The sequence below is a fragment of the Scleropages formosus genome, chromosome 4, assembly GCF_900964775.1.
Source record: "Scleropages formosus chromosome 4, fSclFor1.1, whole genome shotgun sequence".
Lineage (NCBI taxonomy): Eukaryota > Metazoa > Chordata > Actinopteri > Osteoglossiformes > Osteoglossidae > Scleropages > Scleropages formosus.
The window spans coordinates 3,286,192-3,309,391 of NC_041809.1; the positions used below are offsets into that span (position 1 = coordinate 3,286,192).

Sequence of the window (23,200 nt, forward strand, 5' to 3'; positions counted from 1 at the left end):
AACATTTACACGTCTCTGCACATGGCACTGCAGTAGGTGGTCTGTGTCTTCGAGCTCTCGCCTCTTTTCACCGTGCTCCCGCCGGCCACCGTGTTCCACATCCCATGCGAACAATCGGAGGAAACTCCTCCGTAAGGCTCCCTCTCACTATTTACCTTTGTCTGTTTGTTTCTTCCTTGACCTACAAGTAGCAGGTTCCCTTTGCACAAACCTTCTTTTAAATTATGACAGTATTTTTCAATTTACCACTAAAGAGAAACATGAATTTAACCTTTGCATGTTTTACAATGGATGTAAATATGTATTGTAATTTTGTATGATTTTTCTCTCGGTGCTCTCACAAGCAGCTGTGTTCATTAAAATATTTTTAACCTTCCTTACATGTTGTTCGTCCTCTACGTTGTGTCCGGCGACCGCGCTGAAATACCGACAAGACAAACACCACACTTCGGTGCATTGTGTGTATTTGCGCAGTACGGGGAACCACACCTTCGTCACTTTGCCCTCAGAACAGTAACATTTATTGAGCGGGGCTGCTGTGGATGTCCTCTGCCCCGTGCCGACCGTTATGCTGTGACCGTGGCAGTAGGGTGGCCAGTGGCTCTTGCTTGATCAGCTGTTCGGCCCCCACGGAGTCCCTTTCCACCGAGAACGTGCACCGCTAACGCTCCTACGAGGCCCTGGCGAGTGATGGCCGGTTCACGAAGCTCTTCATGGGGGGCAGGGGTTTGATCTTGCGACCTGCCCAGCCCCCTTTGCGCTTCCACTTCCCGCTGGACGGTCGGATGCCCAGCCAGCGGTTGCGGCCGGCTTTGCCAATGATGCGCTTGTTGTGGTCCACGTTGGACACGCGACCCACAGTGACCATGCATGTCTCCAATACCTGGCGGCGGGAAGACGCTTCGGTCAGAACTACACTATTCATCTGACGTTAAGTTGAAAGGTGTGGAGATGCGCACCGGTGGACGGTAGCATGGGAAAGTGTGTATTCCACAGGACGGGTTACCTGGACCTGCCTCTTGGATGGCAGCTGCACGATGGCCGTTCCGTTCACCTTCCTGAGCAGAACTCCGCACGTTCCTGTATTGGGCAAAAGTCAAAGTGAACGAGGGCACGCGTGTGTAGGTGCAACGCGACACGGCGGACACAGTGGAAACGCACTCCGTACCTGCTGCGCGGATGTACTTGGCTCCCTGGCCCGGGTACACCTCTAGATTGTTCACGAGGGTGCCCACGGGCAGTGCGCCCAGGGGGTACGAGTCACCCTCGTTGGCGGCGACTGAGGGCAACGAGAGAACAGTTTGGAGCTAGAACGGAACGCAACACAACTCTCTGCGTTTACAGGTACGAGGAATCACATGTGGCAACGCTCATTCAAACACTTTTCACACACAGACCAGCATTAAAGTAAAAGTATAACAAAGTATAAATAACATATCACACATACAGTACAATTACTTACAGCAGGTTGTTAGTACACAACCCTTTTGACCAAAGGCTACGCTCACTATTGCCACGGATACACACACACACACTCCGAGGGCCGAGCATGTAAATCATACGTAAATTGCACACATACTAGATCCTAAATTGAAAAATTGAATTATTGTACAACCCCAATTCCAAAAAAGGTGTGACACTGTAAAATGCAAATAAAAACAAAATGCAATTTCCAAATCTCAAACTCATATGTTATTCACAATAGAACACAGAAAAGATATCAAATGTTTAAAATGAGGAAATGTACTATTTTAAGAATTTTGAATTTGATGGCTGCAACACGTCTCAAAATTTGGGACGGGGGCAACAAAAGGCTGGAAAAGTAAGTGTTGCTAAAAAAACAGCTGGAGGAACATTTTGCAACTAATTGGGTTAATTGGCGAAAGGTCAGTAACATGACAGAGTATAAGAGTATTTTAGAGAGGCAGAGGGTCACCAATCTGCAAAAAACTGCATCTACAAATCGTGGAAAAATTTCAGAATAATGTTCCTCAACGTAAAATTGCGAAGACTTTGAATTTCTCATCATCTATGGTACATAATATCATCAAAAAATTCCAAGAATGTGGAAAAATGTCTGTGTGCGACGGACAAGGGCAAAAATCAATATTGGATGCCCATGATCTTCAGGCAGCACTGCATTAAAAACAGGCATGATTCTGTAATGGAAATCACTGCATGGGCTCAAACACCTCCAGAAATCATTGTCTGTGAACACGGTTCGCCGTGCCATCCACAAATGCAGGTTAAAGCTCTATTGTGCAAAGAAGAAGCCATATGTGAACATGATCCAGACAACACGATCCAGAAATGCCGCCGTCTTCTCTGGACCAAAGTTCATTTAAAATGGACTGAGGCAAAATGGAAAACCGTTCTGTGGTCAGACGAATCGAAATCTGAAGTTCTTCTTGGAAACCACGGACGCCACGTCCTCCGAACTAAAGAGGAGAGGGGCCATCCGGCTTCTTATCAGCGCTCAGTTCAAAAGCCTGCATCTCTGATGGTATGGGGGTGCCTTAGTGCCTATGGAACGGGCAGCTTGCACATCTCGAAAGGCACCACCAATGGTGAAAGGTATATACAGGTTTCAGAGCAGCATATGCGTCCATCCAGACAACGTCTTTTTCAGGGAAGGCCTTGCATATTTCAGCAAGACAATGCTAAACCGCATACTGCATCTATTACAACAGCATGGCTTCGAAATAGAAGAGTCCGGGTGCTGAACTGGCCTGCCTGCAGTCCAGACCTTTCACCAATTGAAGACATTTGGCACATCATGAAACGAAAAATGAGACAAAGAAGACAGAGGACTGTTGAGCATCTAGAATCCTGTATCAGACACGAATGGGACAGCATTCCTCTCTCAAAACTCCAGCAAGTGGTCTCCTCAGTTCCCAAATTCAAAATGACCTTATTTTTTCCTTAAAAGGGTACATTTCCTCAGTTTAAACGTTTGATATGTTTTCTATGTTCTATTGTGAATAAAATGTGGGTTTGAGATTCGTAAATCATTGCATTCTGTTGTTATTTACATTTTACACAGTGTCCCAACTTTTTTGGAATTTGGGTTGTATATTTTTTTTTAGTTCTGATCTGTGTGTCTAATGCACCACTATGTAATTCAGCAGAACTTACAGTATTATCACAGCTATAGTATGTATTAATAATTTCACTAATATTCTTGCAGGCCACCTCAGTGACAGGAGTGTGTTTGAGCTCATCTAAGTCAATAGGAATAAAAGTGGGAAAAAAAGTGTTACTAGATGTGCAACTGGTCACTCTGTTAAATATAAATATGACTAATATATACACTATCAGTGCACAGTCCTCACTGTAATCTGACAGGGTAGGAACCACATGCCAGCAGTGGGGTGGATTATAATGTGAGTTTTAGAGGTTACAAAGCATGAAATATACAAAACAGCACACCTCTAGAACACCAGTTGCCCAAATACAAGTACAAAATTCTGATATGGGGTCATTTTTGATATTTTAAAAGAATGTTTTGAATTGATACAGTAAAAATTACCAGCTGTGTAAAAAAAGCACATCACTAAGTAACTTAACACTATGTCACTCTAGAAAAGAAAAAAAAAGTCAGATAACTGAATTAATAGTAAAAAATGATTTCTGCTGCAGTGCAGTTCCCTTCCAACTCCTCACAAGAGACCCCTGGACGCTGTGACCCTGAGGTCTCACCTGCCATGCGCCCAATGTGGTTCGAGGTCTTGATCAGATCTCCCGCCTCCATGTTTTCCGTGGCAATGATCCAGCGTTTCCGGTTGCCCCCGGCGACAAGCGCGATATCCGCCGTCCTGTCAGACGGAGCGTCGCAACGTCTCAGCGCACCTCCAAAACTCCGGAAAATTCTTCACTTCCACAATTAAGCACACCCAGCAGACCCATTCTGTGAGCCTGGCTCCTCACCTGCAGGGGTCGTATCTGACCTCGATGACCTTCTCCTCAAAGCTGTGTTCCTCTTTGCCTGGTTCAAACTTCAGCCGCTGGAAGTCCACCATCCGGTAGCGCTGCTTATGACCTCCCCCGATGCCGTGTGTGCGGATTTTACCTGCATCGAGGATGCAAAATTGCGATGAGGCCAAGGCTAGAGACCGGCACGGCATAAGAGAAACAGTTAGAGGGAGTAAAAGGCCTAAATTGTCACCAGAAAGTTGCGGGTTCAAATCCCAGGGCCTTTACTGTAAAGCCGGACTCTGCAGGGACTGAACTGATGGTCTGCACTCTGTTCAGCGGTGGTGCTGGTTGGGTTGTTCGTGAGAGGTGAGAGGCACCAACCTACCGGTGTAGTCTCTTCCTCCGGTCTTCTTCATGCCAATGGGCCGCACCGTGTATTTGGTTCTCTGCTTCCACAGGGTTCTGTTCTGTGCCACTGGGATTGTGGTTAAGAACCCACGGGAGAGCACCAGCGTGGGGCTGCAGCTCGGCGGAGCCCCCTGCGCCGGCAGCCTCGCTGCCTGTGAACACAGAAGCACGAGAGATGAATGCGACAACCGCGGTAACAGTCCGCTGCTCATGTGGTAAAGGTCATCGTGCTGGGAACGCTTGCCTGGAAGGGGAGTTGGGCTGGTCTGGAGACACCCTGTGTCAGACAGAGTGAGCGCAGAGCCCGAGAGAGAGAGGCTACCGCCATCCTGCTCGGCACAGGCCCTGCCACCGGGACACACGCACAACCACAGATATAAACGGCGGCAGAACCAAGACGACGAACAAACAGCAACACAACACAATAAACAACATCCTCGCACTGGAACACAAACTCCTGCACTGCTCGGCCTCCACCTGCCCTCTCTCTGCACCCCCTCTCCCCAAGCACGCACCGAAGGATCGCTGTTCGGCGGCAGTGGGTAGCGCTGGTGCCTCATGGCTGCCAGGCTGTAGCTTCAGACGTGGGTTCAAATTGGGTTCTGTCCTTGTGGACTTTGCATGTTCTGCCCGCGTTTTTGTGACTTCCCTCACACAGTCCAAACACGTGTGTCAGGTGAAGTGGTGAGTGTAAAAGTGTGTGTGTGTGTGTGTGAGAGAGAGAGAGAGAGAGAGAGAGAGAGAGATTGCCCTCACTGATGGATTGTCATCACATCCAGGATGTACATTGACCCATGTTTTGTTATTAAAGGACAGGCTGTGGACCACTGACACCCTGCAAGTGCTTACTGGTAAAGGCCGAAGGGACTACTACTACTATTACTATATTATTATTATTATATTAGGAGCTGAATGCCTGGCCTGTCACTCAGGGTCCACGGTAAAAGGCGAATCGTGCTTCATCATGGATCACTACGAACACTGACTGAAAGCATGGTAAGCGTGAATAAATAATACCACACAGTTAACTAATAACTCGTAAACACACAGTCCAGCTCAGCCTCAGGAGTCTGTCTGTCAGTCAGTCAGTCAGTCAGTCAGTCAGTCTCTCTCTCTCTCTCTCTCTCTCTCTCTCTCTCTCTCTCTCTCTCTCTCTCTCTCTCTCTGCACTGACCACGCTACTTCTCGCTCCGACGTTTCCGGGAAATTTCCCACAGTTTCTCAAACATCCTCAAAACATTTATACGTCTCCAACAGAACAAAAACAACAATTTTACATGCTCACCTACCTTCGCTTTAAAATACCTCCTTTAGTACCGCTTCTCTGTAGGTCACGGCGACGGTTCGCACGGTTTGTCGCACAGTGATGACGATGTGATCTGCGCCTAAAAGTCCTTAAGAGTAACTCATACAAAATATTTTATTTTCTGGAAGTAAATTCTGGGTATAGATGGTGTTCTTATGTCACTTGGCTTTACAGCGCGGATTTTGCACAACGGTACCCCTTCCCTGCAGATCAAAGCGACACCTCGCACGCTTTGTCGCACAGTGATGACGAACGTGCAGTTAAACTCTTCACCACAAGACGGCGCGCCGGAAGTTGAAGCAGCGCGAGATGTTACTTCTCCCGCTGGGATTCTCTCACTGCCTCTTGATGCGAAATGACATTTTTAAATTTAAAAACGAATTCAGAGTGCTTACGTATTCCACAGTTCTCTTATTACGAAAGGCTTTTTCTGTCCGCCTATCCATCTTTAACTGTTTTAAATACATTTTTCAGGGTTCCATTATTTACGCAGCTTGTCCACAGAGTGGAGTAAGTGCGCTAGATGTCGTGTCAGGTGAACTGCACAGGTTACGTTTATTCATTTAGCAGATACGAACATCGCAGGGAATAACACAAGAAGTGCATTACACCCATAAAAGGAGAGATTCGACAGATTATATATATACATATATATATATGAGTACCATCAATTTCTCACATGACCTAGTAGTACGTCACACGAGAAGCTGCATATTAATATTTGCTTTTCCATTATTAAACAAATGGTTATTGAAAATTATTAAACACGTATACAGGTTCAACTGTTACGAGTTCACTTTTCCCGTGTGAAAACAGTGTACAGACTGAGTGGTTATAAAACGAGTGTTAAAAATGTCAAAAATATTATACAAGCATTATATATTCAGGTGGCTACGCTCTATAATATTCGCACAACTAAGAACTACGCTAGCTCATATATGTGGCTTGAATATTGTTATAATTTAGCGCATACGACGATGCCCTGTGACAGAGGAAAACGACTCGGCAAAGGCTTGTGGGAATCCGTCGGCTCGCGCTTCGCCGGCGGCCATCTTGGATTTAAAGCAATCATGAACACCGCCGTACGTCTGGTGCGCAAAGGCTTGTGGGAATTTGTTGACTCGCGCTGGCGGCCATCTTGGATTTAAAGGGGCTCGAGCGACACTTTACGTCGACGGGAGGTGTTGGGTTTCGTCGTTATTTGTTGTGAAATTCAAAGTTTTTGGGGGAGAAGGTGATGCAGAAAACGCATATGGTCGCATCGCATCACAGAGGTTGTGGCTGTAGCGCCTGGGTCGGCTCTGGTGCTCTTCTTGTGGTTTAGCTCCGCCGGGGCTGAGGCAGCTGAGCCTGAGGGAGGGACCCGGACCGCCACCGCGCGCGGCAGTAATGCGATATTTTACATTCGCTTTACTAGTCTAGGCTACTCTGTCTAGTAGTGCTCGTTTCCCGCTGTAAACATTAGTTTGTGCACACAAGTTCCCGAAAGAAGAAAAAGGAGACGCCCGTTCCCGCGGAGAACACGCACGCACAGGTATGGACGTGGCAGAGAAGCAGGAGGGAACTGCAGTTGTGTCGTTTTTGTGATTGTGTCATTGTCGCGCCGCGGGGGCATCGCTGGGCTTCGATTCGATCTGTGTGTGGGGAAAGAGAGAACTTCAACTCCCGTTCGCTGCTCACCACCGGGGGACATCGGTAAATTCTGAATTTATATCATGACATTATGGCAATGATGACGGATGACGTCAGCAGGTAGTGTCTCTCTCTCTCTGTCTGTGCGGCTCGTCTTTCACACGTTTATGTCCGTCACATCTTTCTGTCTTCATGAGATCTTCCTTCCACTGTCTCTGTCTGATCTTTCTCTCCTTCCTCTGTCTGTCTGTCTGTCTCCATCTGTCCTTCCTCTGTCTATCAAGACAGCTGGTAGTGTAGTGGTTGGAGCCACTGCCTTTAGATCGAAAGGGTACAGGTTGGTCCCCGCCTCCGACTGTAGTACCCTTGAGCAAAGTACCTACCCTAATTGCTCCAGTGAAATTACCCAGCTGTATAAATGGGTAAATAATTGTAATCTTAACACTGTAAATTGCTTTGGAGAAAAGCATCAGCTAAATGAATAAATCATGTGAAGGTCTCTCTGTCCTTCTTCTGTCTCTCTCTGTCGATCTGTCCTTTGTCTGTCTGTCTGTCCCCTGTCTCTCTATCGGTTTGTTTTCCCCGGGTATGTCTTACACTCAAACTGTCTCTGTCTCACCCTCTAATTGTCAATCTCTGTTTGTATGACTTTGGGGTTTCTGTCTCTGTTTGTGTCTGTATGTCTTTGTCTGTGTATATCACATTTTTAGAGCTGTATGCTCTACTTTATTTTCATGTGCTGTATTTGTCTGTATTTTGTTTTCAGTTAAGGTTTATGTACCTTAAATGCACGTTTTCTTTTGTTGTTCCTCATTTTGCTCCATGCGACTTGAAGAATGATGTGTAATACAGACGTGTGCAATATTACTTTAATTCAGGTGACATTTAACAAACCTACGGAATGTACACACTCTTTAAAGTATGAAATACTTTGTATTTAAAGAATGTTACCTGTAGCAATTGAGCGTTTTTAGTGCTGTTTACTATTTTTTTCTTCTTCCTCTTGGTCCTGACATCAAGTCAAGTCCAAGACTCACTTGTTGAACCCACGCTGGTGTAGTTCTGCCTCAGTAAATATGTGCTTAGTCATCAATGAACTTTGGTCTTTGCTCTTGCGTTTGTTTGTGTTGATGTTGGAGGATGATACCCTTCTGTTCCAGTCTGTTTTTATTTATTGGAGATGAACTTGATCTTATAGACAGTGAAAATACACACCAAATTTTAAGCATTGTTTGTACATTAATCATCAATTCTTTTTTTCTTTTTCAATATATTCCCTTGTTTTCTCTTTCCTTCCCTTACTGTGTAAATAACACTTTATTCTTTGATATTAAAATCATATTTCTGTTAATTGGTCATATGCACAGAGCTAGTTAGCTGTATTCATGCATTCAAAGGCTCAAAAAAAAACACACATTAATGTTTCTCTACAGTTACAGCTCTTTGGTGCAGCTCTCGCCACGCTTGTCTTTTCTCTATAATAATGTCCTTATCATCCGAGGCTCAGAGTCATGGTAGAAATCTCCTTGTAGATGTAGGCAATATGTTCATAAAGAGAATGTGTGAGGTCAGGAAGAGATGTGAAGGATTCAGTCCAATGTGTCATGTGTTCCTGAAAAGTCTGTGTTTACTGTTCCTTACTTGTAGAAATGTGAATCAGTCTTAATTGTTGTAATCAATCCTTTCTTGTGAAAGTTAATTTCTGGAAATGATAAACAAATGATATATAAACCTCACATTAAGTGGTGTGATGTATAGACATTGTCTTTCCTGGTACTTGTAAAGTACTGAAAGCTGCCATTTGTTACTTGAATGGGTAGCTTTCTCTCTGCTAATGGACACCTTCAGTTAATCCTGCTTGAGTTTTCCCCTATCGGATGCACAGTTTACATGAATATGATGTTTTTTGTTTGTGTCATGATGTTTTTTGTTAGGAAATACTTGCTTTCCCTTTCTGTGCAAAGCAGATAGCGAGAGTAAGACCTTGAGAAGATCAGCAGATCTTAGGGTCCATCTGTGTTCTGCCAATAGATCTGGCGCTAGGCATGCGGTGTTGAGTGTGCGCAGTGCTTTGCGGGGCTCAATTTAAAGGTGAAGTGAAAACTCTCTGATTGCTTTGCATGTGCGGGTGACTCTTGTTTCGACGATCGGGAGGATTTAAATCTGCCTTAGGCGTCCGCATCTAAGCTGTTCGCTGTACCGGAATGTTATCCACTGCCGCCTCTGCTCCCGTTCAGTTCCGATCTACCTGGCACGCTGCCGTCATGCAGAGGTGTCGAAGTTGTGACAGTGGGCGAGTCTGCTCTCTGTCCCCATGAGATGCCTGCAGGGGAAGGCTGGTCTTCACATTTGCTTTCTGAGGCTGCTGGTGCTGTACTATACAGAAAATAATTTTGGCGTTTTTGTTTCATCCTTTGAACGGACATTGATAGCGATGTTGCCTACAGAAGTTACTGCGATCCTTTTTGTAGCTCATCTTCGTCTGCTTATGTACCTTGAGGGGTGGGCTTTGCTGACTGATGGAGTGTAGCTGTCATAGCTAGTCCCCTCTCAGTTGTTGGCCACACCCTCCCCCTCCTTCCCTCTGTCCTGGAGGGCTGGCAGGAGCCGCTTTGTGTCTGGTGCCGCATGTGACGGGGGAGGTGTGCGGTTACACGGAAGGGCTCCTCTTGCTGCCTGTGAGGAAGACGGGCCAGAAAACAGTAAGTGGGGAAAGGTGCCTAGGTGGTTGAAAGTGGCATGAGAGTGCAGAATCTTCTAAACAGTCATGATCATTGGGGATTGATGACGTATCGAGTGCTGATGACATGTGGGACCTGGCGTGTGTCTCTGTACCCAGGTGTCTTGGTTCTGTCTTTCAGGTTTATGCTATGAGCACCGACTAAAAGATGTACCAGAAGAACCTTAATGAGTAATTTGACTGCCATGTGAAATGCACTTCTTCCCAGTCTGTAATTTTAAGATGCTTTGCAGTTAGAAGTGGTACTTACTTACTTATTTCTGCCCTGGTGATTGGCTGTCCTTGCAACTGAACATTACAGGCTTATTTTAAAATATATTTTGTTACCAACATATCTTTTCTGGCGTCATCTCTATTGGTGTCTGTAGCGCACTGACATTTCACCGTGACGCCTGTGCTGTTGCCACCCTGTCTCTCGCTGTCTCTCCCCCAGTCTTTCTGTGCTGGTTAATTGACTTTAATTTCCGGGTGCCGTGGAGGCGGCTGCTCTTTCTCTTGCCGACGCATCACACCGGGCAAGTGTGATCACTCCTCTCGGAACACATTAAAGGTTTGATCAGCTTCAGAGCTCTGTAGATGAAAGCCAGTAGAATAAATAATCATTCTTTATAGTAGTTACACATTAAAGCTGAACAGCTGGGGGAAGGTCTCACTGGTAAAGTGTAAACGGTTGAACACTGTGGGGGGGGGGAATTAAAAATCATGTCTCATTTCACTGTCTATCTACTCTGTGGCTCTTCTGCTTTTTTCAGAGCAGCACCAGCCCCCCCCCCAAGTCCCAGAAGGGCTGTGTCACACTGGTGCAGGGTGAACAGCTGATGCAGGCTGTCACGGCCTACCCAAGGGGACAGGACATCCACCAGCGGCCCTTCTGCGGCAAGGCAGCGTAGGGTCTTGCTGCTGCTGCACAATGTGTTGGGAGGGGTAACACGCAGGACCACCTCCCATGCAGAACAGACCTTTGCTAACAGAGATAGATGCATCAGTCACTCCCTCCTTCGGTGGGTAGGGATGTGACCCAGCAAATCTCCCTGTTCCTCTGGCTCATCTGTTAAGTAAATCCACTCAGCAGCCCAGGAGATCTGTCACTTGTGTGTGCTGGTGTGCTGTTGACCCCTGGGGTCACACTTCTTTCTTCTAACCATCCTTGGAGGTAAATCTCCCTGGAGGTTTAACTGTCCTAGAGCCTGGTGTCTGTATTTCTCTTCAGCACTGCCTCAGATGGCTGGCTGAGACTGAATGGCAGTTTCAGCACATTTCTTTTATTTGCAGAGTTCAAGATGCCCTCATGCTGAGTTGGCAGGGTTTGGAGAGGAGGTGTTGGGCTGCAGTTGAGGCTTCCTCTGCAGAGCTTTGAGCTCCTCCTGAGAGCAGCAAAGGTGCGGAGCTCAGCTCTGCGTTGCGTGGCACCCGACCAGCTAGGGTGGGTCCTGGGTGTGACTCCCACTTGTGCTGACCTGCCTCTCTCTGTGTGTGTGTGTTTGTTTCAGGGAGGAGGTGTGAGTCACTGCAAGCTGCCTGCTATGGGTTTTTTTTTTTTTTCGGAGAGGGGAATGCAAAGGTGCTGTGTGGCCCATCCATTTCCCGTCCCCAGCCCCGCCCTGTGTGGAGCAGTAGGTTGCTCCCCTGCAGTAGGTTGTTCCCCTGCAGTTTTCTCATAGCGCTGATCCAGCCTGCTCTCGATAGCAGCAGGAAGGTTAGAGAATGGTGGAGTGCGGGGCTCTGTTTGAGCTCTGTTTGCCACTTTTCTTTTGCTCTCAAAAGCTCCTGCCTTCAGCCTCCCGGTACAGTTCCCACAGTAACTGGCTATTCCTTTGCTACTGGCAGAGTGATTGTTTTATCAGCTCTTTCAGTATATTGCATTATACTTAAATGATGCTTTTCTCCAAAGTCACTTACCATTATTTACCCATTCATGCAGCTGGGTAGGTTTACTAGAGTAATTTCGGGTAAGTGCCTTGCTCAGGTGTACTGCAGCTGAGATCTGAACCTGCAACCTTCGGGTCCAAAGGCAGTAGCTGTAACCACTTTGCTACCAGTACATTGGACTGTGAGGATCTGCTGCTGAAGCTCAGGTAACGGCAGTTTGCTGTCTCTTCTGGCGCTCATCTCTGGCTCCTCTTGACTGCTGACTTTTCCTCGCTTGCACTCTGTCGTTGTCTCATCTGTAAACATTTCACAGTGTAAAGTAGTTCCCTTGTCGTGATGTTATGTGCTCAATACTGTCACTGGCATGTGATTTCAGCAGGCCTTTTTGTACAGCAAAAGTATTTTGGGATTTTGTAGCAAAGCCTTCTTGACTGACCATATAGGAGCAGCAGTTTTAAAGCTATACCAAAGTGCTTCTTTTTCAAAAGGCTCACATATTTGCTTGTATACCTGCATCACTGTCATTTGGTGAATTGTACCCTTTTTCATTCATTCACTTTGCTTGTGGCGTACTTTGCCGGAAAACCAGATGCAGCTCCAGGTTCTTTCTCGCAGAACGCTATGGTATTGAATTATGGATCAATGCAGAGGGATCGGGATGCTGTTAATGCTTGTTCTCTTGGACTGGGGACTCTTTTTCCACTCCCTGATATCTGAGAAACTGAGGAGCTGTGTTTGTGGCTTGTCTTTTCTGCATACAAACACAAAAAATGAAGCTTGAAAGATGTTCCTTTGAAACATATCAGTGTCCAGATGTGTGTTGTGGTTCTCTTCTGATGTGTCTGCAGTTTTTTTTTTTTTTTTTTTTTTTTTTTTTCTTTTTCTTTTTTGTGCGACTACAGGTTATTTTACAGTGGTGAACACACCTGTGCCTGGCTGCTTCCAAAAACTCCTCCATAGACCTCCTCTTTCTTCTTTCCCCAGACCAAAGGGATTCACACACCAATATGTGTTCCACATTTCTGGTAGTTAATGGCAAAGATTGCAGTTATTGCTGTCCCCCCCCCTGGATTGCTGCAATTCTCTTCCTAAAGAGTAAAGAATTATTTTTTTCTGTCTTTGTGTGGTTTTGAGACCGCCTTCAGCTCTGAAATGTTTGCGATAACAAGTACATATTTGCATGTGCAACTCTTGTTGTTCAGACGAATTACTAATTTAAAATGTTATCTTGAGGTTGTCATTGAATTTAGAGGAGTGTAAACTGCAAATAACAATTGAATATGCATCTGAATAAAGTGGGCCGTATAAGTCACCCTGTGTCTTTGCAGTTGGTATGAAAGGATTTTTGGCCTAACGGCAAGTTTTTTGTCTGCATTAAAATGTTCCATTATCTTAGTATTCAAATTGGACTGAATAAATTTGCATGCTCTTTCTGAAAAGAATAAATAATAAATGAACTGCAGCTCCTGCCGGATGATGAAAGACTTTGTTGTCGGCTGCATGGAGTGCCTTTGGTAATCCGTTATCATATTTCAAATGCACTAATGGGCATGTTGAGCTTTTCTAGACCTGAACAAACAAAAACAGTTTGATTTATTACAGGCAGAACTCTGGGGGGAGATGGCAACATGCACTGCTGCAGTGTCTGAGTTTTGTTTTTGTTTATTCTTTTCCAAATCCAATAGGGCAGGTGTAGGTCTGGGGTGAGTTCTGGTTCTGTGAAAAACATGCACCTGCTAATTTCTCCATTTGTCAGACCAGGTCTCCTGTGTGTCGGTGGTGGTCAGAAGGTGAAACCACCAGGCCTGTGGCTCTTCAGTTATTTTCTCAGCTCGCTCTTGCTAAGGAGTTGTCAGACGACAGGAAGCTTCCTGACAGGAAGGTGCTTGAAGGATAGATGTGGGGCGAAAGCGGATTAAAAAGAAAAGTACTTCAAAGTCAGAGTATTTGCAAGTGAGAGTCGTCATTGTCCTCACAGCTAGTGGTTGACGTAATACCTCCTTCTCCTCTCGTTCTGCTTTGTGGATTAGGGCTGTATCTGTATGCGGAATGAGGGAAATAGAAATGTCATTTGCATGAGTCGAGGCTTCCTGCTGCCATTTTGGAATAGCTTTTCACCATGTTTACTCAGTTCAGAGACACTTGATTTGTGAAGAAGATCGTTCTTAAATATTTAATAACCAGGAATTTTCTAGTCTGATGCTAGAAGGACACCAAAGTCCCTAGTTGTGGGTAACTCCTCCTCCTGTTGGTACAGTTTTTTGTTCAGCTAGCAACTCTGAATAATATATTTTTAAAGATGGCAGGAATGTGCTCTGCTGCAGGCTATGTAATATCCTTTTCCAGCAAAATACCTCCGTGCTGCTGTGTAATGTCTTCCGTAGCCTGAGAGTTCTCCCTTTACAAATGTTCTGCCTGTTTAGTTTTTGTGTTGCATGCGATACACATACTTGAGAAATGGAGCTGATTCCTGTTCACTGCGTGCACATCAAGCCACATTGTTTTGTCTTGGTGTTTGTCCCAGATGTGTATAACTTGGTCTTTGGAAAGTGCCTGGACCTGTTTGTATGGTTATATCTCGCACTCCTTCCACCGGCCATTGCTGTACTAACAGAACACAACGCAGGGTTAAGTTTAATTCCTAAATTTCTAAGGGGTAATTCATACCTTCCATTTTGAGCTGCTGTGACCTGTACAGTAAGTGCTGTCCAGTCCACTTTGACTCATGGTCACTTCCGTGGTTTTCATACTAAGGGAGTGTGCGGAATTGGTTTACTGCTATTTTCTTCTGTGCGTCAGTGGATTGAAAATAATGGGAAAAAAAATGCACATTTTTCATACCCTGATCCAGATTCAAACCAGCGTAGTCAAACACGTAGCTCATGCACCCAGACTCATCAGTGTTACCCACTGTGTGACCGTGCTGCTGTGGTGTGTACATCCCTCCACTCTGCCTATGGGCCCAGAGGACAGTTGTCTACCTGTGGCTGTGCAGTCATGTGACTGTATCTTATGAATAATAATCCACTGAGGTCACCTGTATCTCATGTCTGATTTCCTCACTTAGTCTGCAAAAAGTGTGAAAGTCAGTGTGAGAAGTCTGTCTTTTCAGTGTGTTTTTTTTTTTTTTTATTTTTTTTTCTTTTTAGTTGCATCAAGCCATTAGGTCGCTCCATGCCTCCTCTTCCCAATGCACCTGCTCTGAATTTACGATATTCTGGATGCGGATGTTTCATCTGTCAGTCGAGCCCCTGTTTCACTGCCAAACAAAAAGCAAGCATCAAGAAAGCAACAATTTGGGGAGGAAAGGGGGGGGGGAGCAAATTCTCTTCCCTCAGCCTGTCTGGTTCCGTTGTGGAGAAGAGAGGCTGGCGGCAGGGCACTGGCCTGGATGCGGTGATTTGTTCCTGTGGATGACTCACCAGACCACATCATTGTTAAATGTCAGTGCGTCATCAGCTTCCGCAGCCAGTTTCTTTTCCTAGAGATCTGGGACTGTGACTTCAGCTGCAGCCCCTGGACTGCTGTGGGCCACACCGGCTTCCGTGCTCTGTGCGTTCGGCCCAGTCTGTGTGAGTAGCGGTTGGAAAATGTGCCTTGAGTGCAGATGCTTGCTTGGGCCATGTTAGCACTGGCTGTCACGCTGCCTCATTACTGGAGATGTATGAGATTCTCCCAGAGCTCTCCATCTCCCAGCCTGCTGAAACGGCCTCTCTGTGTCAGCAGGTTGCTGCTGAAGCACCCAGACTTTGCTCATGTCCTCTTTCCCATAAGCACCCGCCAAGTGAACAGTCACCTTGACGTCACCGAGTTCCTGCCCGCGTGAGCAGGGTGGCCCTTCTGCAGTCCATCACAGGCCAAGGAGAGATGAGGCAGTTGAAGAAAACAATACCGCTGTAAACTGCTACATGTCTTTCAGGGGCACAGTTTAATAGTGCAGTGGGGGCCTGTAATTTTTATTCTGTTTTGTGATGGAATTCAGGATTGTTCCAGCTGCTGGATAACTGTAGCACAGCCAGAAACCAGGGCATAACATTGCAGAAAGCGCTTTTAGCGCAAGGTGATTTCACAAAGAGCTGGGGGGCATTTTTCTGCCTCTCCCATTCCTTTACAGTGCACATTGTTCCAACTGTTGGGTCAAACAGGAACCTCAGTCCCCCACATCCCATCTGTATGATTGACTTGCTCTCCAGTTCTTTCACCCACCCTTACTGCCACTTTGTCTTGTGTCTCCCATCTGACTGGACACTTACCATTATTTTCTTATTTTATTTATTTATTTTTTTTTGTATTTTTACTCCAATACTTTTGTGACACAAATGTAATAAATATAACCGTATGATTTTCAGTGGTCTTTTCAAAGCAGCGCTGAGCCAGCCCTGTAGGGGGCATTGTGCAGCCTGAAGCTGCAGAGCCCAGCTGGGTGCTTGTTTGAGATGAGTTGGTAGCAGATGGGCCTTGGTGAGCTTCTCTTGTTCTTCCATTTTGCATTGCGCTTCTTTCCTCCCACATGAACCAGCTGACAGGTCTGGAAAATGTCATTCTGTCGCCTTGCTATATGCTTTGCGTAAACCTGGAGGTTCGGTCTTATGTTCTAGTAGTCGTCCACACACTTTGATCCAGAAGGGCTTTGACAGACAAGCTGGGGGAAGGAGAGGATGGCTGCTGTCGTACATGAGCCCTAGGGTGCCCGCCTGTGCTGGTGGCAGTTAGCAAAAACACGCAGTCTCTCCACAGCTCTGATTCTCTTTTCCTGCTTGTTAATGATCTACCCAACAACGAAAAAAGTGAACAATGTCGATAATGAGAATATCTACGTGTATGTGAGCAGTAAACCAGGCTGTTAGGTAGGGCAAAGAGCTGGTGTGTGCTGTTTTCACCGGCCCACCTCTCTCCTGAAATAACCACCATGATTCAGCGATGTGTCAGAGGGGAGCAGTTCTTTGTGGCGTGTTGTTGAGTGCGCAGATAGCAGCATTTGTGTGTTAAGATGGCTTATTAACCTGGATGGCTGTGGCAGAACGGAGTGAGTGGAGCTGTGGACGTCCCACCGTGTGCTCCAAGACACAGAGCCCTGCTACAGCAGGTATTCTGTCTGCTGGTCGGTGCGAGGAATGCTCCCCTCCTGCCAAAACTGTCCCGTCTCTGGCGATGTGCATTGGCCAAGCATTGTTCTTGGGAGTCTGCTGTAATTCCACACAGCTGCTGTGCTGGGGCTGTGACAGTCACGTGAGCGGAGTCCATGTGGACAGCTGACGGGATGTGGCTGCAAGTGCCCTGTGAGCCTCAGGCTGTGATTCACTCTGGCTAAGTGGAAATCTTTCCTCCTCTTCCCCCGAAAACCTAAAAACTTCAGCTGAGATGTCTCCTCCTGAATATAAATACAGGCCCGTCTCTGGGAACTCGCCCAAAACGGACACGAGTGCTGTTACCATGGATGTCCGACAAACGCAGCGTGTTGTTACTGGACCCTGCCTTTCTCTGCGTTGAGCTGATTTAAAGTTATTAGTATGTGTTACATTACTTCAGTTTATTACTGTATTTCCCCATAGCTTAGAGATTTATTACTTCATTGAATCAGGCTGTGACGATTTTCACCCGCAAATACATTTGCGATTTATGATTCTCATTAAATGCAATACTCGGTACTACAATTAACTGCATTTTTTTTTATATCAAAACCTCCTCCCTCACAGTCACTGTGGCATGAGCCTGCTAATACATTGCCCTTATTTAAAATGTGTTCTGTTCAGGGTGTGCTCAGAGTTTTCCTTGGTGTTGTGGTCAAGTGCCGAATTTCCTGTGGTCAGTCGCTCTGAAAGACACTTGCTGTGTGTATTTGGGCCATCTGTTACCTCTTTGACAGGGACGCTTTGTGCCAGTGCGAGCCTCTGAGCCGCGGCTCTCATGGCTTTGCTAAATGGTGTCAACATTCCAAACATGCGAGGAATCCGAAAATTGTCCAACCTGTGATCCTCTAGTGCTTGTTTGCTCCTGGATTTTTGATTCCTGTTCTTCTTAGGATGGAGTTTTAACTGTAAGGATTGTGAGGGTGAATGTCACCTTTAGCGGGAAGGCACTGCTTTGTCATTTGTGGGTTTTTTTTTTTTTTTTTTCTTTTTTCTTTTTTCTTTCTCCCCTTCCCTTTAGGAGCTTGGAGTTTGACAGAAGCCTTTGTGCTGCCTCTGTGATTTAGCTTTTGTCACATGTCTCCCACGTGAAAGGACCAAGGACTTCATTTCTCTGCTCTGCCAAGACACAGTGACAAAGTGCAGATGCTTAGTGTGTGCACTTGCTCTGTGGCTTCCGTAAGTTTGCAAGTAAAATTTATCATGGTTACAGATGTATTGCTGTTGCCAACAGGTAAATCCATGCCCAGTGATATGGGGAATGTATGTATACAGTGAAAAGGTTATAAGTAACATAAGTATGCACCCTGGTTTTGACTTTGAGGTGGTACCATACTGTGTGGACTGTTGATATGATTCAAATGATATTGTATCAGAAGGGTTGTGGCTGTTTAACCTGAGTCGTGTGGCTGTAGAAGTGGAGGAGTTGTAACGGAGGTCAGTATAAAGTCACAGTCATGTGACAGTCTGGCTGTTGCCCTCTTGCCACAAGGAACAATGTAGAAGACATGTTTAGGGTGGGCTCTTGATTTTCTAGGTTTGTCATCTCAAAGTCTAAGTGGTTTTACAGCTGAAACAGTAGAGGGAACGTAAAGTGAGGTGTGCATTTGGCCGAGACCTGTGAAAACCAAACCTGTGTGCATCTCCTTCAGGTTTGCTCCAGTAGAAAATGTCCACAATGGTCTACCCACGTGAAGAGAAGCTGGAGAAGCTATCACAGGAGGAGATCATCTCCAACACCAAGCTGGTGATCCAGGGGCTTGAAGCGCTGAAGAACGAACACAATTCCATTCTGCACAGCCTGCTGGAGACCATCAAGTGCCTGAAGAAGGATGAGGAGGCCAACTTGGTGCACGAGAAGTCCAACCTGCTACGCAAGTCTGTGGAAATGATTGAACTAGGGCTGGGAGAGGCACAGGTGGGAGACCGAGACCTGATGCTTCCTTCTTTATGTAGCTCTGGACTCTACTTTCCAAAGCTTTGTTCTATCAAAGTGTGTTAATAGACATATAGACACATAGGTAAAAACTTTATTGTATGAGGTTATAACAGCGCACACACAGGAAAGTAGTGGCAGAAGATGCATGAATAACCCAGGAATTAATAAATATCACATAGATGAATACAAAGGAGTTAAATAAATGTGTAGAAATAAAAAAGTAGAACTGATGGGACCACGCTGGGAATAAGAGTCTAAATCAATACCTTCTATAATGTGAACAGTTCAGAATGCCTGTTGATCTTTTTAGTTGGCCATCTCATTAGATTGAAATGAGTGCTTGTGTATAATTATGGTATACTGATCTCATTGGGGGGTTTTTTGTTCCACGTTGATGGTGGTGGTGATTTAAAAATGGGGAAGTTTCCCTGAAAAGCAGCAAAAAGCCCATGAATCACACAGCTCTGACGGCAGCAGTTCTTTGCTGTCCTTTATGTTATCGAGTAACTTGTCCTTGTTCTCGTGTCGCCAGGTGATGATGGCCCTGTCCAACCACCTGAATGCAGTGGAGTCGGAGAAGCAGAAACTGCGGGCGCAGGTCCGGCGCCTGTGCCAGGAGAACCAGTGGCTGCGGGACGAGCTGGCCAATACGCAGCAGAAGCTGCAGAAGAGCGAGCAGAACGTGGCCCAGCTAGAGGAGGAAAAGAAGCACTTGGAGTTCATGAACCAGCTCAAGAAATACGACGAAGACGTCTCCCCTTCGGTAAGTGCCAGGTTAATAGCATCTAGAGTAATGGACAATGTCCCCTTCGTGATCTTTCCTGTATCAGTGATGGTGTTGTCTCTCGAGCTCTTTTGTGATAGTTGGTGAATGAAGATAATTTTGCAACCTAAATAACTAATATTGAGTCACACTAGTGTTGCTTTTTTACAATAAAATAATAAGCATCCTCAACTGTCAGGCTTGTAATCAGTGAGATAGCGTTAATGTTTTCAGAATGTCTTCCTTGCAGACCTACATCTCCTTCCCATGAAGGAGGGCGCTGTGTCGTAGTGAAGCTGACGCCGCGGTGTTGTTACCGGAACAGAGCACCCGTCTGCTTATAAGAGTGTTACCAGAAATGGCGATGTGCTGTTAGCTATATTGATTGATTTGTTTTTCTCCTTCAGCCACCTTCCCCACTGCCAATTTCATCTTTAGTCACCCTCCCCCACCACTCCACCCTATTCATTTAAAGAGAGCTGAGCTCAGCAGGATCTGTGTGCCATTCCCATAATGCCACAGACTTCCTTTGTTGATTTTGAACCTCTCTGTATCAGGGACAATTTAAGTACAAGTTGGTGATCTTTCGGGAGGTCTCTTCCAAAACACAATGTGGAAATGCTCAAAAATGTCACTGCCTTCATTGTGGAATATTGTGGCATCAAGGTGTTTCTTTTATTCTAGAATGTGAGTCATGTTGTAGGGCTGAGGTGTTATGGGTGCTGTAGAACTGAAAGAAATATTTGTAATTTTGGAAGCTGAAATTCCATTTAGGATGAATTGACATTTTGCAGTGTTCTTTTGGTCCTGAATAGGAGAGGAATCACACAGTGTGATCAAGATTTATTTCAGGTCTGCGAAGTGTGGACGATGACCCTTTCCTCTGACAATTAAACCCTTTTCCCTATTGTGCTGATCAAACAAAGCTTGTTGTCCAGACAGGGTTAAGTAGTAATTTTAAGCCAATTTACATGGATTTATGTCATGCCCAAGGTCTCGTGTAACTAAATACAGATGGAGTTGTTTAGATAGGGTAAAAGATTAACTTATAGTGCTATGAATAATTTACTGTTCCATCAGAGGAAAATATTAGCCTGCTAACCCTTGGCATAACGCTGTGAACTTTAGTTCACATTACTCTGTGTCCTCAGCAGCTCTCTATATGTCTGCAGTATTGCGAAGCACATCTAGCCATGGACTCTTCCTGTTGTTACAGGAGGAAAAGGATGGAGAACCCCCCAAGGATAATCTAGATGACCTGTTCCCCAATGAGGAGGAGGAACATGGGCAAGGAAGTGAGATGCTGTTGAGAATACTCTGCCTTCATCTTGCCCTGGTTATCTTTTTGCTGGGATTTATGTTAAAAATTAGCCTTTAAACCAGGAACCAACATGGAATACTTCAGTCCCAGTTTACACTTTTGCTAAATGTTGGAGTTTCAGGCTTTAATACATCTGCCTCTTTCCCTACACCACAGTGCCGCACCAGCACAACAGTGCGGCTGTAGCAGCAGCCCAGCAGGGCGGGTATGAGATTCCAGCTCGCCTACGCACCCTTCATAACCTGGTGATCCAGTATGCCTCACAGGGCCGCTATGAGGTGGCCGTGCCACTCTGCAAGCAGGCTCTGGAGGACCTGGAGAAGACTTCTGGCCACGACCACCCAGACGTGGCCACCATGCTCAACATTCTGGCCCTGGTCTACAGGTGTGGCTTGTTTTATTTGCATACACACAAACCACTCCACTATTGACTGCCACTTGAAGGTCCACCTGAGTATCACCTCACAGACTCACTCTTGTGCACAGGGACCAAAACAAGTACAAGGAGGCAGCCCATCTGCTCAATGATGCCCTATCCATCCGTGAGAAAACCTTGGGCAAAGACCACCCAGCGGTAAGGAAAACCCTGTCTGTTCCAGAGGCAGCACTGATAGACTGTACAATGGTAACCCTTCTGGAATATGCTGGAAGAATACAATCACTGTAAGGTGGAAATTAAGGGCAGGACTTTGCCCTGCAGTGTCGTTGGTCGATGGTCTCTCATTATCCAGCCCTTCATTTACGTTTATTGCTGTATCGACATCCTGCAGGAACAGACATTTAGAGCCTGGAGGGGGTGTTAGTTTTCATTCCCACTCTGCTCTTAATTACTCAGCTTTGATTTGGGATTTCGACTGCGTGCAACCTACAGTTCCAATCTTTAAACCAAATTAATTTTTTGAAATTTATGTTCCTGTGTACTAAGTTCGTAATAGAGTAAGTGCATTGAAGTTTCTAAATGTTTTGCCTATAAATGATATTTCTGTCCATTGGTAATCTTCCATAGCCTCAAATAATTAATTACTAAAGTAGTGATAAACCTAAGATGAATGCACTAGTTTTATTCTTTTCATTTTACAAATGAAATGTTTTATTAGCACGCACAACACTTACATATAATGCTAATTATTGAAATACTTTCTATTTTAATGTGATAGTTTAGAACTCACTTCCCAAACAAACACATCCAGGTTAATGTAATTTGAATTGAGTGACATGTTCTGTCAAAATCTCAGTTTAAGATAAGTAATTAAGAGTTCTGCTGGAATGAGAAACTGCACTCCCTCTGGCCCATGTGGCCTGAGTTCAGCTGTCCTTGTGGGGTCACTAGTTCTTTTACTGACACACCCGTGTAAATGTATGAGGGTTGCAACTGTGCACATTAATGAAGCTGCAGTGAGAGAAGATACTAACAGAACTATGGATTGAGTGCACTGAGGTCCTTCTAGAAGCCCCAGGAACTGGTGGCTCAGATCATAATGTGGGTGATTGTAAGTCCTCTTTGGAAGTGTTACATCCTCATTTCATGCCTGCCTCAAACTGGGTGCTAATTAATGTGTAAAAGGAGGCTGCTGGGATCATTGGTTTTAGCGTGTTCACCAGACTCTGCCATCACCCAGGTGGCTGCCACACTGAACAACCTGGCCGTGCTGTATGGAAAGAGGGGCAAGTACAAGGAGGCAGAGCCGCTGTGCAAGAGGGCACTGGAGATCAGAGAAAAGGTAGGTGGCATCACTGTGCTTTAACTGGGTGAAGGAAAAAAAATATCACTGCATCTCTTTTTGATCTTGTTTTTACAAGATGGACTTCATTTTGAGAGGAGTGAAAATATGATAGGAAATTTTTGCAGAAAATTCATTAATGAGGTTTTCCCCTTCACAGTTGAAGGATTTGAGCTTGCTGTGCAGTAATTGCCACAGATGTCTAACTGTGCTGTTAATGTGCCATTGTAATTAGTCAACATCTGTCAAAAACTGGGGATGAAATCAAAATGAATCGAATGAAATTTGTGTCTCAAGCCAGACGGCATAGTTGAGTTGTGCCGGAACGACAGAATACATGAGGACTGTGCACGTTTCCTTTTTGTAAACTGAGTGTTAGGTATAATTACTATTAAATCATCTAAATTTGTAACTTTGATTTCTTTGAGGTCATGTGTGCTAGGATATAAAATAACAT

At 45.4% G+C, this 23,200-nt stretch overlaps 2 protein-coding genes across 8 annotated transcripts in view; one reads left to right on the plus strand and one right to left on the minus strand.

The window, feature by feature from the left end:
• Positions 1-447: 447 nt before the first annotated feature.
• On the minus strand, positions 448-6,305 carry mrpl2 (mitochondrial ribosomal protein L2). The gene is made up of 8 exons (XM_018740123.2): positions 5,613-6,305; positions 4,568-4,668; positions 4,301-4,475; positions 3,928-4,069; positions 3,700-3,815; positions 1,169-1,279; positions 1,007-1,080; positions 448-883 (listed from the first exon to the last, which is right to left on the minus strand). Exons 2-8 carry the CDS (start codon positions 4,649-4,651, stop codon positions 671-673), a joined length of 915 nt encoding a protein of 304 aa, XP_018595639.1. The 5' UTR covers positions 4,652-4,668; positions 5,613-6,305; the 3' UTR covers positions 448-670.
• A 460-nt stretch (positions 6,306-6,765) lies between these two features.
• klc1b (kinesin light chain 1b) overlaps positions 6,766-23,200 on the plus strand; it is a 32,011-nt gene continuing 15,576 nt past the window's right edge. For 5 of the 7 annotated variants that reach the window (XM_018740114.2, XM_018740118.2, XM_018740117.2 and 2 more), the window contains exons 1-7: positions 6,766-7,163; positions 18,652-18,917; positions 19,471-19,701; positions 20,918-20,996; positions 21,179-21,407; positions 21,509-21,596; positions 22,642-22,743. In XM_018740114.2, the coding sequence (XP_018595630.1) occupies positions 18,669-18,917; positions 19,471-19,701; positions 20,918-20,996; positions 21,179-21,407; positions 21,509-21,596; positions 22,642-22,743 (978 nt within the window). In that variant the 5' untranslated portion in view covers positions 6,766-7,163; positions 18,652-18,668. Of the gene's footprint in view, positions 7,164-7,213; positions 7,325-9,942; positions 9,964-18,651; positions 18,918-19,470; positions 19,702-20,917; positions 20,997-21,178; positions 21,408-21,508; positions 21,597-22,641; positions 22,744-23,200 lie in introns of those variants that run through there. The other 2 variants (XM_018740116.2, XM_018740115.2) reach the window with 2 other exon arrangements.

Coding starts and splice junctions, on each gene's coding strand:
- mrpl2 (XM_018740123.2), bottom strand. CDS start 4,651: ATGGCGGTAGCCTCTCTCTCTCGGGCTCTGCGCTCACTCTGTCTGACA. Junction 4,070..4,300: donor CGGAGGAAGAGACTACACCG/GTAGGTTGGTGC, acceptor TCCTCGATGCAG/GTAAAATCCGCACACACGGC. Junction 3,816..3,927: donor GTCAGATACGACCCCTGCAG/GTGAGGAGCCAG, acceptor TCCGTCTGACAG/GACGGCGGATATCGCGCTTG.